This window comes from Condylostylus longicornis, unplaced genomic scaffold (genome assembly GCF_029603195.1).
Source record: "Condylostylus longicornis isolate FDR11 unplaced genomic scaffold, ASM2960319v2 ptg000007l, whole genome shotgun sequence".
NCBI lineage: Eukaryota > Metazoa > Arthropoda > Insecta > Diptera > Dolichopodidae > Condylostylus > Condylostylus longicornis.
The window spans coordinates 317,326-332,755 of record NW_026577976.1 but is presented as its reverse complement, the minus strand read 5'-3'; the positions used below and the strand labels follow the sequence as shown (position 1 = coordinate 332,755).

Here is a 15,430-nt window from a genome sequence, read left to right as displayed (position 1 = left end):
ATTTTTTAATAATTTTTTTTGTCAACTTTGGAAAATATAAAAAAAAGTATAAGGAATTCTGATTCTGAACAACTTTAGTAACATTAAGAAGCCGGAATTTTAATAATATTTTTGTATGTAAAATTTTAAAATTTTTAAAATCTCATTTTGATATCGCTGAGTTATATATATTAAATTTTCCATATATTTTTATGACCGCACTAATAATTGAATCCGAAACTTTCCGATCAAAGGACCAGATGCCAAAATCACGGCATTATCGGTCGGATCATATTCTAATTGTAGTCAATTTATAATTTCTAATATAAAAATTTATTCAGAAAAATAAAAGTGATATGAAAATTACGCTTTTTTTACATACCTACATACACATATAAGTTGAATTTATGATATCATAAACTAAAAATTTATTTAATTATAAAAAATTTCTAATAAATTTTATAACGATCAATCTTAATAAAGAAGTAAAAACGATAACTGTTGCATTAATTTTTATTTATATTTTTTTTTAAATCATATCATAAAATTAATTAAAATCGAATTTTATGAATAGAATTTAGAATTAATAAAATTTTTACCCCGCACATATAGTTAACTATATAAGTATTTGGAGACATTCCAAAAATATTATATGATAGTATATTTTCTGTAATTGGTATATACATACTAGTTTGTATTTCGTTTATAATCCGACATTTCTGATACAAAATATATTATAAAAAATAATATTGAAAGTTATGGTGCTAATTAATATTTATGGTGTATATGAGCGCTCAAATAAGCTCTTTCTGTCTGCCACATTATCATATTGTATATAGTCTTTATTTAAAACTCTGACTAAAGTGTCAGTGTAAAATGCATAATATTGGGTATACATGTATGATGTATGTAAGAAGTTCTAATTAAAAATTGTTATGAAAAACTTAAATTAAAAAAATCGCACAACTTTTTGAAAATATGAGTTTTTTTTAGTGCTTTTAACTTTTTTCGGAAAAATTTCGTTTTAATTAATTACCATACTAAATAACTTGGATTCAAAATATTTTCCTTAAATATTCATATACATCTACACCAGTGATTTCCAAAGTGGTCTATATAGACCCCCCAGGGGTTCATGAAGACCTGCTAGGGGTCTACAAAAAAAATATGAATTTAATTAAATAAGTATTAAGGAGGTCTATCAAAAAACACGACAAGGGGTCTATGAGGGAAAAATGTTTGGGAGCCTCTAATCTACCCTATCAATTTGTCTTCATACATGGTATATTTCATAAATACACACAATGTCTTTTTTTTTAATTGAAAATATAAACAAATTTTTACAAATTAATTTGACATTTTTCATTTTTCTAACAAAAAAAAACTGTTAGTTTCATACACAATTAATAACTATGACAGTTTATATTCAGTTTTGTTGATTTTATTTTAATTTAATCATAAGAAAAACACTAACTACCTACAGTAAATGAACAAAAGCATTCAACAACATTAAAAATAACATTAACATAGATGTATACTTATATACTATGTACTTACAACGGTTAATTCAATATGGCGACATAACATTATGCACCTACATACACATATACAATATTAAGTTTCATAAGTTTGCAATTTTTGTTTAAGTTTTTGTCCTTTGCTAATAATTTTGTTTGTTGCAATAAAATTTTTCTTGAACTTTCCATAACTAAAAAAACTAATAATAGATTTTGTCACTATAACTTGCGTATAAAATTCCAATAAAAGCTTTTAACGTTTTTCTTTTCATATGAGCAGCTTACATTAGAGTTCGTGAATAAAATTAAAATATAAAATAAAAAAAATCTGATGTGGTCAGCACATAACCGACCGCATTGTGTATTGTCAAGTTAAATGAAAGTGTTACAGAATATTATAAAAATGTCTGTTAAATACTTCTTTCCAATTTTTAGGACATTAGTAAGTTTATAGTTACCATACTTAGAAAAATGTAAATTTGGCTCTTAGTAGAGTTTCGCTTTGTGCTACCCGAATTCCCTGAAATGCTCGCCAGTTAGTTTCGGTAACAACCAGAACTCAAATATCAAATTTCAAGAAATTCCATCAATTTGTTCTGTGGATATGGTGAAAAATGTAAAATCGGCTCGCAAATCAGTTCTCGAGCCCTGATCTTTCCAAAAAAGTTATATGTTCATTGCTTTAATATGAGGAATTCATATATTAAATTTCAATGAAATCGGTTGATTATTTCTCTTTATATACACAAAAATGTATATTTGGCCCGTAGTAAACGCCCAGTTGCTGATGCCTGATTTCTTCCAAAACATACGAATTTTTGCGGACGGTCGAGCTGAGCTTATATATAAAATTTCAAGTAAATTGGTTGAATATTTTCTTCAAAATGTTCAAAAAAGTAAAACAGGCCCGCTAAAAAGTGCAGTTCCCAAGGCCTGATAAATACCAAAAGTTGATCGATCCGTGCCATGGTGGAAACAAACTTACATGTAAAATTTCATCAAAATCGGTTCAGCCGAACTTGAGATACACGCGTGCACACACAGACCGACAGACGGACAGACCGACAGACCGACAGGTTGCTAAAAATAGTTTATTTACACTTCCCTAGTATGGAGAAGTACGTTCCCACCGAAAACTCGATATGCAAAATTTGTTGCCATCACATAACCTACCTATTGTTTACACAATGCGGTCGGTAAAAACGGTAGCTCTGTTGAAAAGAAAAAAACATTTATGATTTTTTTGCACAATTGCATCGGATAAGTTTGTGTGTATATGTAATTGTAATTTGTAATAAAATATATATATATATATATTAAAATATTTTACGTCAATATGTTATGTAATGCATTTTTGTTAGTTAAATACTTATTATAAAATTAATTCTATGTTTAATTCATATTTTCTTAATGAATATAAGGTTATGTTAACTGATTTATGTACATTGTATTAATGGAGCTTTAATACTGCTGGCAACAATGTAATTTTTTATCTATTTATATATGAGAATTTTTAAAAGTGATTTGATATGCGCTTAATTATTATATTTTTACATAAAATTCGTTAAGATGCTCCTGCCTAGTATTATGGCAGTAGTATTTCTTGCATACCCTAATTTTTATTGAATATTACCTTGTGTTTGACATAAAAATTGTGTTTGACATAATTTAAAACATGTGCTATATTCAATACGCATACATACTTATTATTTATACAGCTAATTGAAAATTCTTATATGATTGCCACAACAATTTTACTAGAATTTGAAAGGACTGAAAAATATTATTAAGTTTTCTCTTGAACGTCAATAAATTCTGTGTGTAAAAGAATTTGTTGACATCTTAAATAATGTCAGAAATTGACAATCTGTCTGTCCGTCAATTAAAATTTTTTTCTATATAAATAAAATTTTTATAAGCTTGTAAATATTTTGTAATAAATATTTTAAATTTGATTGAAATTTAAAGTGTTAATTAGTAACTCAGTTTTAATATACTTGCATACAAATTTATATATTTCTTGTTAAAATTGAAATTTCCTAATGAATTTTGCAAAAAATTTCAACAATATTGTCATTTTACATTTCTCATTTATGTTCTAATTGCTTGTGTGTAATTTATATGCATATATGATGAATTTAGAATGAAATTAGCATGTATTGTTTAAAGTTGTTTTAAATGTTTGCAATTGATTATGCATATATGCAAGTATTTACGTAATACATGTAAAAATCAAGTTAAAACAATATGTTTGTATAGTGATAATTAAGTATAACAGCAGAGATAATAGATTTATACTTAATATATTGTATACATATTTTCTAAATGATTATATTTTTACTGTTCTAAATAATTACATAAATACATAATTACGATATATTTATATATGCTGTGATTGAAATAATTAATATTATTCATTCATAATTATTGGTTTGATCTATATACATACGTCATTATTTCAGAAAATATCAGATTTTATACTAGAAGTTGCGGTTAAAGAAATTAGTTTATTAAAGTAAATTGATACTTCAAGAAGAATAGATCTAATTCTATTTATTTCAATTTTATTTTAATTTGTTCGGAAATTCTTTCTTTGTATTCTTACTTCTTTATATTTAATACTTATTGGGTTGAGGTTCGAATAAAATAAAATTTTTCTTAAAAGTGTTGTATGGTATTGAAAATGTTCTTAATAATTTTATTGGGAACATTTTAAATTGATTAAACAATGTCCTTTTTTTAATTGTAATTACAAAATATTTTAATTTATGAGCGTTTTCAAGAACTAATGACTCAAAGTATTACTATTAATAAAAAAAAACATTGTATTCATAGAAAAATTTAATGAAGAAATTTTGCACTTGACAACTGGTTTTCTTAATTTGTATTAATCCTTCTCTATTGAAAATATTTTAATTTTTTTTATTTATTAAATTTCATTACAAAACGAATATTTACAATATTCATTAACATTTTAAAAGATCCGTCTTCTATGATTACTTTTTAATTTTTATTTTTTTTTTGTTTTACTATCAATATTGCGAATAAGTGAGATTTTTTATTTATTAACTTATTTTAAATATTCTTCTATCTTAAAAAAACAAATAATTAGAAAAATTTTTTTAAATATTTTTAAAAATTTTTCGTAGGCGTTTATTTACCATTTATTTTTTAAATACACGTACAATCTATATATTGACTATTGAATAATATTTAAAACTTGCAATACTAAAGTAAAAAAATAATTTATTTTTATTATTATTTTAGGACTAGTGATACAAATATGGCCAATAATGATGGTGGAACACAATGGACAAGAAAAGATGAACAAGCTGTTCAAGTTAGGCATGCTTTTAAATCTTATGGTACCAAAAAGAATGCAAATCATGTTTTAAATAATTTAAATATGACTGTAGCCAAGGGAACAATGTAAGTCTATAATTTTATTTTAATTAAAAATTCAAATTTTATATAATAATTATTTTTTGATATAAGTAATAAATTATCTTATAAATGGTTATAAAAGAATCAAGAATATTTTTAATAATAGTTATACACAAAGTTGTAATAAAATTTTTTTTTTTAATTTGATACTAGAATTATTTAATATAGAGGAGACATTTAAATGCAATGTAGACAATGTCAACTTGTTTGCTAGTTAATAAATAATGTTACGATAAATATATATACAAATATATTTATTGAGTATGACAATATCATTTTAGTATTTTAAAATTTATAAAAGTTTGCTTTCTAAATCGGTCATAACATTTAAAAATCAATTGTTTGCCAGTTCAGAAAAATTTTCATAGCACTTATAGAAAACAATAAAATTGATGTTCTTTCCATTTCAAAATTTTAGCAGCAATGAAAATTATTTTATTTGGGATGTTTTATTGAAACAAAACCCACAAGCATTGCTAGAATATTACAAGATCGAGCATCTAATAAAATATTTTAATTTAAGAACATCACGTCCTTATTTCCGAACTTGAATTGTCTAAATTAATTTTGATCAACCTTCTTAATAGAATCTGTTAAAAATGAATTTTGAAATTAAATACTTGTATTTAATATTTTGCCAAACAAAAATTAATTTTTTCAATTTTTTTGATATCTAAGGCTATACAAAGAGATGCAACTTATGTACATACTTTTAATAAAATACAAGATCAAAACATTTAAAAATCACAAAAAATTTTTAATATTTTGATTGTTTATAGCAATTCAGCTACTATTTACAATTTTACAATTAAGTTTTTAAAATTCGTTCTCTTAATACTTAATCTTATATTCAGTCATAAATCCATTTTGGTTTTAGAAGTTTACTTTAAATTTTCTTTTACTTTAATTCTAAGCAAATGTTTAATATAAATAAATAAATAATATTTATTTAGAAGGGGCGGCTATAAGCTTGTTGATAGTCCAAACCATTTTTCAAAATTTAAAAATTTTTTAAATTTTTAAAAGAGCCACAATTAAAATCCCGTATTTTAATACGGGATTTTATTTGTTAATATATGGTATATTAAAATACGGGATTTTAATTGTGTCTCTTTTGCGGAATTTTAATTGTGGCTTAATAGTCAACTTATCGAAAATTCCAAATTACAAATTATATCCGTAATGGGAATGATACAAATTGTGTGTCTTAAAACTCTATATCAAAACTCTATATCATTCTTAATTTATTGAGACGGAAATGAAATTTTTTATTACGTTGCGTTGCATTTACTCTTTCATATTTTTGTTCAATGTAATTTAATAGATATTTTGAGATATATACGATAATTATTGAAAATATATTAACAGACAAATGGAAAAAGAACTCTGGTACTTTTATCGATAGCCACAAAAATTTTTTTCAATAACCTGCAGTTTGACTTTTTTCAATGAGCCTTAATATATATAACAATGAATTCAACAGACTGCTACTATATTATTCCGTATGATTACCTTAGCCAATGTATTGTTTACTAAATTAATGTCTGTGACAACATTCTTATTCTATAATATTTGCCAAAAATTTATCTAAATAGAAAAGATTTATAATAAGTAAATATTAGGTGTGAGATACAGAATATAATTAATATTTATTAATAATTATTAATTTGACAGAGTTAAAAATGTAAACATTTACTTTGTTCCTACTGTTATATTTTAATATTCATTTATTTTAAGGAATGTAAAAGAACTGTTTGAAGAACTAAATGTACACATTACTTATATACATATGTATAAATCTTTATTTATTGTTAAAACAAAGGCTAAGCGTTAAATCAATAATTTGCTTTCAAAAAATTTGAAATTTTTCTAAATTCCTTTGTCGGTTGTTGTATCCTTTATTTACTTATGCCTATACATAAAAACTATTAAATTGTATTTACGTACATTAACTATGATTTTATATATATAAGAATGACAATTATTTTTTAATTAAAAAAATGATTTTTAATTACTTTTTAACTACTTTTCATAATTCGCTTCCTCAAAGAAAAAAACATAAGCAAAACAAACAAAAAAAGGTCATAAACTATAAAATTTTTATAATTTTTCTGGCATAATTGATTTTGTACATTTTTTCTATTTAAGCATAATATTAATATGACTGAAAGAATCTAGCATATTAGGAATGGGTTAGGGTTTGTTAAAATATTTTAAATTTTCGATTATTTTATAAAATCTAGCTAATCTAGATTGTAGAATATTTTTTAAAATCATGTAAATTTCTTCTAAAATTCTATTAAAATTAAAAAATTCATTATTTTATTAAGATTAAAGTTCATGTTTCATTTAGTATGTTTTCCTATTAAAATGTATTTTGTCTATATGTAAAGTCTACACTTTAACAACCTTGACATTTTGTATTTAATTACATTAACAAATACATTAGTATATACACATCATAAATGCCTATTATATATTATTTGTATGTATGTATGTATGTATATTTTATATCCGTATTGTATTTTGTACTTTGAGCATTAACTATCTATGTATGTATATATATGTGTATAATTGAAAAACGTTAATGGCCGCAAAATCTATATTAGATGATAATTATATTGTAAATAATTAATATTTAATGAATTGATGTAATTTTAAAATGCTTTCGAAATATATTTAAGAAAAAAAAAATTTATTACAATATTTTATAAGAACTTAAAAGAATGACAACTATAGGATATATATTACTTATGTTTTTCAAATTTTATTATTTCTTTTTTTGTTGCCGCTTTCAATCAATTGATAACGTAACATTAAAATTAAGATAAATAGTAAAGGGAATTGTAGGCAGCTCTGTATAAGATTTATTTACATTGTTAGATGAGCTATGATTCTAACGTCGTATAGCTTATTATGGGAAAACGAACTTTTTTTCTCTAAACAATTTTTATTAAAATATTTGGAGGTTAATATTCGAAGGGTATTACAAATTTACCACTTCACTTGTAACGCTACAAGACCTATGCGTTTCAGGTACAGACACAGGAACGGGTTTTCAATCTAGGCATCGAATTTTAAATCGATTTAGGAATGTCTGTCCCAGCAATAACTCAAAAACCTAACAAAGTTGTCATCAATTAAAAAAATAATTTTAGCCCAATTACCCTATCTAATTTGGGATAATTCAAAGCGTTAGGTTTAAATCACATATAACAGTAAAAAACTATATAGTATTCAAATTATATAAAAATTGCTGGAAAGGTAGGGCCACTCTTCCAATAAAATTTGATTGTGATTATATAAGTTTTTTCTATAGCTATCACACAACTCCATTAATAATTTGATCATTTCATACAAACCGCACAGAGTTACAAAATTTTATTATTGTCAACTAAATTTTGGCACTGCTACTAAACAACAAATATAACTAAGTAGTTATGTGCATGCCCTTGAATAACATTATTTTAAATTTAAAAGAGAACTCTAAACGTTACCAAAAATCGACGCCGTTAATATTTTTAGAAAATAAATATGTTTAGGCACAATACCCTATATACCGCAACTTACTATATACGAGTACAAATTATAGTACGAAAATGACGAATACAATTAATTATACAATTTTTTTAAACATAAAATTCCCAAAATTTATAAGAGAAGAAAAAGCATAATGAAAGTTAAAAAAAAAATAAAAAATTTTACTATTGTTATATAACTTTGAGTCTTTCATTAATTTTTGCTTACATTTTGTTTTTATATCAGCTTTGACACTCTATTTATTAAACCGCCCATATATACAAAGCCATCTACGAGCGATCAGTGTCTATGTATTACATATACATGTACGTATGTATGACTATTATTATTATTTTTTCAAAAATATTATGTGAATATAAGGTTTATATTTTTTTTTAATTTTAAATTTCTACGAAAATTTAAAAAAATATGAAAAAAAAACAAAAACAGAAATTAAAATAAAAACCACATAACGAATAGAAAATTTTAATTTTAGGTCAATGCCAAAAACTTCAAATCTGGTCAAAGTTATTTAAAATGAAAAACGCGCATTAAATATGAACAAAAACAAAAATGAATTTCTTTTCGAATATATTTCAACTGTATTATAGTTTTAAAGTTATTATGTATACAAAAGTACTATGGGCACTTTGTGATAAAAAAAAAGCGCGATTACTCAAAAACGCGATTATTCATCAACCTATTTGTGCATACATATGTATTTATGTACATATGTATGTACGAATATATATGATTGAAGATAAAATGTAATTCACTTGTATTGTTGTGTGATCTATGAGTACTCTATGAATATTATAAAATTTTATAATGAAAATTCATGAGGAAAAAGAAGAGACATTAAAGTTTATGCGATTTTGCGTAATAGAAATTGTGCCCTTTCATTTTGAAATAAATTTTTGGATGATTTTTTTTTCTATACACGCTACACGGCTAATCCAATTTGATTAATTAAACGTTCTATTTGTAAAATCTTGTTTTTAGTTTAGCTATAAAATGCTTAATTAGAAAATTTTGTTTGGGCTTAATCGGTTTAATTTGGCCTGCCATATGATGCAGATGCTATTATGAAGACTTGCCTTGTATGATGAAGATACTATTATTGAAGTAATTAATAAATATTTATAGTACAGTGTAACGATTGTAGTATTTAACAGTGTTTTTCTAAAATAAAACAATCCTATAAAACTTATATCAATTTATAAAATAAAGTTTAAATTAGTCAGTTTGAAAATTTAGCAAGTTTCAAAATTTGTTCGCGCAAATTTTAAGAATTTATTTGGGAAAATCTTTTTCAGACACATTAGGGCTGAGAAATTAACCAATAGTCTAATAGCTGTGTGCTCTTATAGTCTAAAATTATACAAATTTAATTAATATAACATTTAAATTAATATAGTTATAAAATTATTTAAAAATTTTCATTTTACTACGTATATTATTTTGCGGGAATTTTAAAGAACAAAATTAGTAGTAATATAATCATAATGTCTTAATGAATGGATGAAATTAAATGATAAATGCGGTTGGAATTATTTGCATAATAATGAGTGATATTTTTATGAAACACGTAGCTTTTGAACAGCATAATAAATGCACTAATTTTTCCTTTAACACAAAAGAAAATGTTCATTGTTCTCTTTTATAAATATTAAATTATACGTGAAGAAGAAAAAATTTGTAATAATTTTTGTATTTTCCAACTTTTATAATTATTAATTTCCAATTTAAATTTGATTATTTGATTCCCTATAAATATTACTGCAATTCCTATTCAATTTGCTTTAATTAAAATCCCGAGAAAATTATTATTCAAGTTTTTCACTTAAATCTTTTGTGTTATTTAATCTCAGATATAGATTTGATTCCGATATTAATTATTGTTTCAAATCAGTCTTAAGTTCTGTATTAAAATTCTTCATCCTCCGGCAAAGATTTTATTATTTGTTACAATAATTGTAATATATTGTTTTAATAGTGAATATCATTTTAATATTAAATACTTAAAAATAAAATCCAATCAGTGATAAGATTAAGCAAGCGGTGAGAAATCACATTTGAATAAATTCCAAAAAAAAATTTCAATTTATTGGATAATATTTAAGAAATTTAATAGCACTAATGTTAAAAATAAGATGATATATTACAGAAATTAAGTGAGAAAAGAGTGCAACATAGAGATTTTGGAGGTATTGCTTTATCATGAAGTCGATTACTAAGAAAAATTATTAATAACTTAATTTTAAAGAAAATCTCAACATTTTAATATGACAATCAAAGAGGAAATTATTTTTAACTTTTAAGCTGGTTGAATTGAATGCAATTAACAGTTCTTGAACTATCGAATTTTATATCTCCAGGTTCATGAGCTCTTAATTGTGTTATATATTACTATAATATATATGTGAAAAGGCACTTTATTTGTAATTGATTTATGCAAAATAATATGCGCAGGCTTATTATTAACAAAGCGATAATTATTATAAAGAAATTATGTATTTAACTTATTTGACATTCTTGGTACTTTTTTAGAGTAAAATCACCTTAAGTAATAGTTTAATCAATTAAATCTATAATTTTACAATTAAATTGTAATTTTTTAAAAAAATATATAGAATAAAAAAATAAATTCCTCAATTAATTATTTTTAAATTATGCATATTTTTTAATAATTATACTTAATAATAGCTTTATAATAAGTTATTGAGGTTAAAATTAATTTATTTTATATAAAAGATTTTAATGATACATGAAAGAGCAACACTGATTTGAAAAAAAAAGTAATTAATTATAAATTAATTAATTTGAAGCACATGTTCTATGCACGCATTTAAAGTATTCTAATAATTTCAATATTCTTAACTGTTATACCTTTAAAATTTAATATTAAAATTCAATAAATAAAATAAATAATTTTTAGTTTTTTTTCGTTTTGGATTTTCTTTTTAAGTTTTTAATTCAAAATATAATTAAAAATAATTTTTAATAAATATTTGTTTATTTTAATTTAATTTCAGATATGGTTTACTTGGTGCATCCGGTTGCGGTAAAACAACACTTTTATCATGTATAGTTGGTAGACGTCGTTTAGATTCGGGTGAAATTTCTGTATTAGGTGGTAGACCGGGTACAAAAGGTTCTGGTGTACCTGGTAAACGTGTCGGTTATATGCCACAAGAAATTGCATTATATGGTGAATTTTCAATAAAAGAAACAATGATGTATTTTGGCTGGATATTTGGAATGTTATCAAAGGAAATAAATGAAAGATTACAATTTTTATTAAATTTTTTAGATTTACCTTCAGAAAAACGTTTAGTTAAAAATTTAAGGTATAATTTCATTTAGAAAAAAAAAATTCAACATTAAAATTAATTAAATTGAATTTTCACTTTTATTTTATTTTAATAAAGTGGTGGCCAACAAAGACGTGTTTCATTTGCTGTAGCTTTAATGCATGATCCCGAATTATTAATTCTTGATGAACCAACAGTAGGTGTAGATCCATTATTACGTCAAAGTATTTGGAATCATTTGGTACATATAACAAAAGCTGGACAAAAAACTGTTATTATAACAACACATTATATTGAAGAAGCTAGACAAGCTCATACAGTAAGTTTATAATTTAATACTTATTTTATTAAATTTCATTTAATTTATGATATTAATTTTTTTTTTTTAGATTGGTTTAATGCGTTCTGGCCATTTACTTGCCGAAGAATCACCAAGTGTTTTATTATCAATATACAAATGCACTAGTTTAGAAGAAGTATTTTTAAAATTATCACGTGCACAAAACCAAAAAACAGATGCAACTGAAGTTAATTTTAGTAATAATATTTCATCACATACATTATCATTTGGTAGTAAAACTGATAAACCGGGTACAAGTGAAGATGGTATAGTTGGTTTAAATTTTCATCAGAGTAAAGAAGTTTTAATAAATGATGCAAATGGATCAGTTTATACGGTTCGTATATCATTTGCATTTTAAAATGAAAAAATATATGAAAATGTTATTTCTTTATAATTTTAGCTTAATCAAGATCCAATGGCACTACCACCACCAGTACCAAAACAAAAGCCAACAAAAAGTTCATTTACAGATTGTCCAAAATGCCCAGATTTAGATAATGTAAGTTATTTTTAAAAATTAATTTAAACAAGAACCACTGCCCTGCCCTGATTATACTAACGAGGGCAATGCAAAAACTTTAATAAAAATTAAAATAACATATGAAACTTTACTATTTATTGAAATTTAGATAACCACAAGTGGTAAATTAAAAGCACTTTTAATTAAAAATTTCCTAAGAATGTGGCGTAATGTTGGTGTTATGTTATTTATATTTGCTTTACCTGTTATGCAAGTAATACTTTTCTGTATGGCAATTGGACGTGATCCAAGTGGACTGAACATGGCAATAGTTAATGGTGAATTAAATGGTTCAATATCAGAATGTAAATGGACACCAGGATGTCATTTTCAAGATTTAGCATGTCGATATTTAAGTCATTTAAATACAAGTGTTATAAAAAATTTCTATGTTGATTTAAATGATGCAAAAAATGCTGTACGAACTGGTAAAGCATGGGGTGCCATTTATATATCGGAAAATTTTACTGATGCTTTTACTGCAAGAATGGTTTTAGGTATTTAACTGAAATATGATAAAAAAAAAAAAAATTTGGTATACTATGCAATTCTATTTAATTAATATAGGACGTGATGCTGATGAAGAAACTATTGAAGAATCTGAATTAAAAGTATGGTTAGATATGTCAAATCAACAAATTGGTATATTATTAAATCGTGATTTACAATATGCTTATCGTGATTTTGCTATGGGTCTACTAGAAGATTGTGATTATAATCCAAAATTGGGTGATGTACCAATACAATTTAAAGATCCAATTTATGGTACAATGAATCCATCATTTACTGATTTTGTTGCGCCCGGTGTTATTTTGACGTGAGATTATTTAATAAAAATATTTATATATACATACATACACATATACAATTAATATAATAATTATTATTTAATATTATTTTAATAAAAATTAATATAATTTTATTTTTTTTTATTATTTTCTTTTGAAAATATTTTAATTTTTTAGAATTGTATTCTTTTTGGCTGTCGCATTAACTTCATCAGCTTTAATTATTGAAAGAACTGAGGTAAAACATGAAATGCATATATATACATATAAAAAATATAAAGGAGTTACTTGAAAATATTTAAATTTTCTTCTTTTTATTTTTTTATTTTTAGGGTATGTTGGATAGATCATGGGTAGCTGGTGTAACACCCGGTGAAATATTATTTTCACATGTTGTTACACAATTCGTTGTAATGTGTGGTCAAACTGCATTAGTATTAATATTCATGTTAGTTGTATTCGAAGTTACAAACAATGGTGAACTATTTTGGGTTATTCTTTTAACATTATTACAAGGAATGTGCGGTATGTGCTTCGGTTTTGTAATATCAGCTCTCTGTGAATTAGAAAGAAATGCTATACAACTTGCATTAGGCTCATTTTATCCAACATTATTATTATCTGGTGTCATATGGCCAATTGAAGGAATGCCACTTGTACTGAGGTGAGAAATGAACTTACTCATATAATATATGTATATATGGGATGATGAACTTTATTAAAATTAAATTTATATAATTTTAAATTATTTTATGATTTATGCGTTTTATATAATGAGGTGTTCTTAATTTTTTAATTTTAGATATGTTTCTCTGTGTCTGCCATTAACATTGGCGACAACATCACTGCGTGCTATTTTAACGAGGGGTTGGCAAATCTATGAAGCCGATGTATATTATGGATTTTTAGCGACATTAGGATGGATTGTTTTATTCTTAGTGATTACGATGATAATTTTAAGATCAAAACGTGGATAGGAATAACTTTATTTTTAATTTTTTTTTTTAAAAAATTATTATTTTTTTTTTTTTGTAATTATTTTCAATTCAATTTTTTTTTTTTTTATTTTTGTACCATTTGTACATTCAAAAAAAGAAGAAAATGAAAATTTAAGAAAAATTAAAAAAATTAAATTTTTTTTTTCGTGCAAAAAAGAAAACGATTAGTTAAATTTAAGCTTAAATTTTTGTAGATATAAAATAAATTATTTACTGCTAGAAATATATACTAAATAAATATATATATATGTATATGTATGTACATATATATTTACATATATGTGTAAATTTATATAATAATTGTATATAAGAACGTTTGATGGGTGTATTGCAGAAAACAAATTATATAATTAAATTAATATAAAAAAAAAAACAAAAATGTAGAAAAAAAATTAAAACAAATAAATTCTGTATAGAGATTAAAAAAGTCAAAATATTTAAATTTTTATTAGTGGTTAAAATGTTTTTAACTATATACATAAATAAATACATTATATATATAATAAAAAGAATTTATTTATAAGTACAAAAAAAGGAATAAAACACAAAACATAAAAAAAGGAAAAAAATTCAAAAATGAGAATATAATAAAATTTAGTTTTAAAAATTTAAAATTCAAATTTGAATGAATCATAAAAAATTTAAATTGCAAATTAAAGGATATTTTAATCTTTCGATATCCCAAGCTACCAAACACAAGCTTCGTTTGCAAAAACTCAAAATTTTTAAAAACAATGTACGTGGGTCATGTTTAAGTGTTCTTCAGAGAAATCTGAGTATTATTTAAAAATTTACTCAAAATTAATAGATATTATTGGTGAAAAGACGGCTCTTGACTGAAAAAAATACAAACCAGCGAGATTATGACGATTCAACAATGGTGAACAATAGATATTTCGTACGACTTCTTATGAAACTTAAAGGGGGCACTTTTTAACGCCATTAATCTCAAATAAAATAAAATTTCCAATGGAAAATATTTTAAATTCAGTCTTTTCGAATTTTTTT

General features: G+C 23.7%; 1 protein-coding gene across 2 annotated transcripts in view; it reads left to right on the top strand.

Annotated features, from left to right (window-relative positions):
• Positions 1 to 14,987, top strand: part of LOC129618472 (ABC transporter G family member 23) — a 30,615-nt gene extending 15,628 nt beyond the window's left edge. The window contains exons 1-11 of one of the 2 annotated variants that reach the window (XM_055533254.1): positions 4,012 to 4,131; positions 4,764 to 4,925; positions 11,495 to 11,809; positions 11,891 to 12,092; positions 12,163 to 12,450; positions 12,517 to 12,615; positions 12,746 to 13,133; positions 13,204 to 13,453; positions 13,602 to 13,662; positions 13,757 to 14,088; positions 14,227 to 14,987. In XM_055533254.1, the coding sequence (XP_055389229.1) occupies positions 4,780 to 4,925; positions 11,495 to 11,809; positions 11,891 to 12,092; positions 12,163 to 12,450; positions 12,517 to 12,615; positions 12,746 to 13,133; positions 13,204 to 13,453; positions 13,602 to 13,662; positions 13,757 to 14,088; positions 14,227 to 14,401 (2,256 nt within the window). In that variant the 5' untranslated portion in view covers positions 4,012 to 4,131; positions 4,764 to 4,779 and the 3' untranslated portion in view covers positions 14,402 to 14,987. Of the gene's footprint in view, positions 1 to 4,011; positions 4,132 to 4,763; positions 4,926 to 11,494; positions 11,810 to 11,890; positions 12,093 to 12,162; positions 12,451 to 12,516; positions 12,616 to 12,745; positions 13,134 to 13,203; positions 13,454 to 13,601; positions 13,663 to 13,756; positions 14,089 to 14,226 lie in introns of those variants that run through there. The other variant, XM_055533253.1, reaches the window with a different exon arrangement.
• Positions 14,988 to 15,430: the final 443 nt, after the last annotated feature.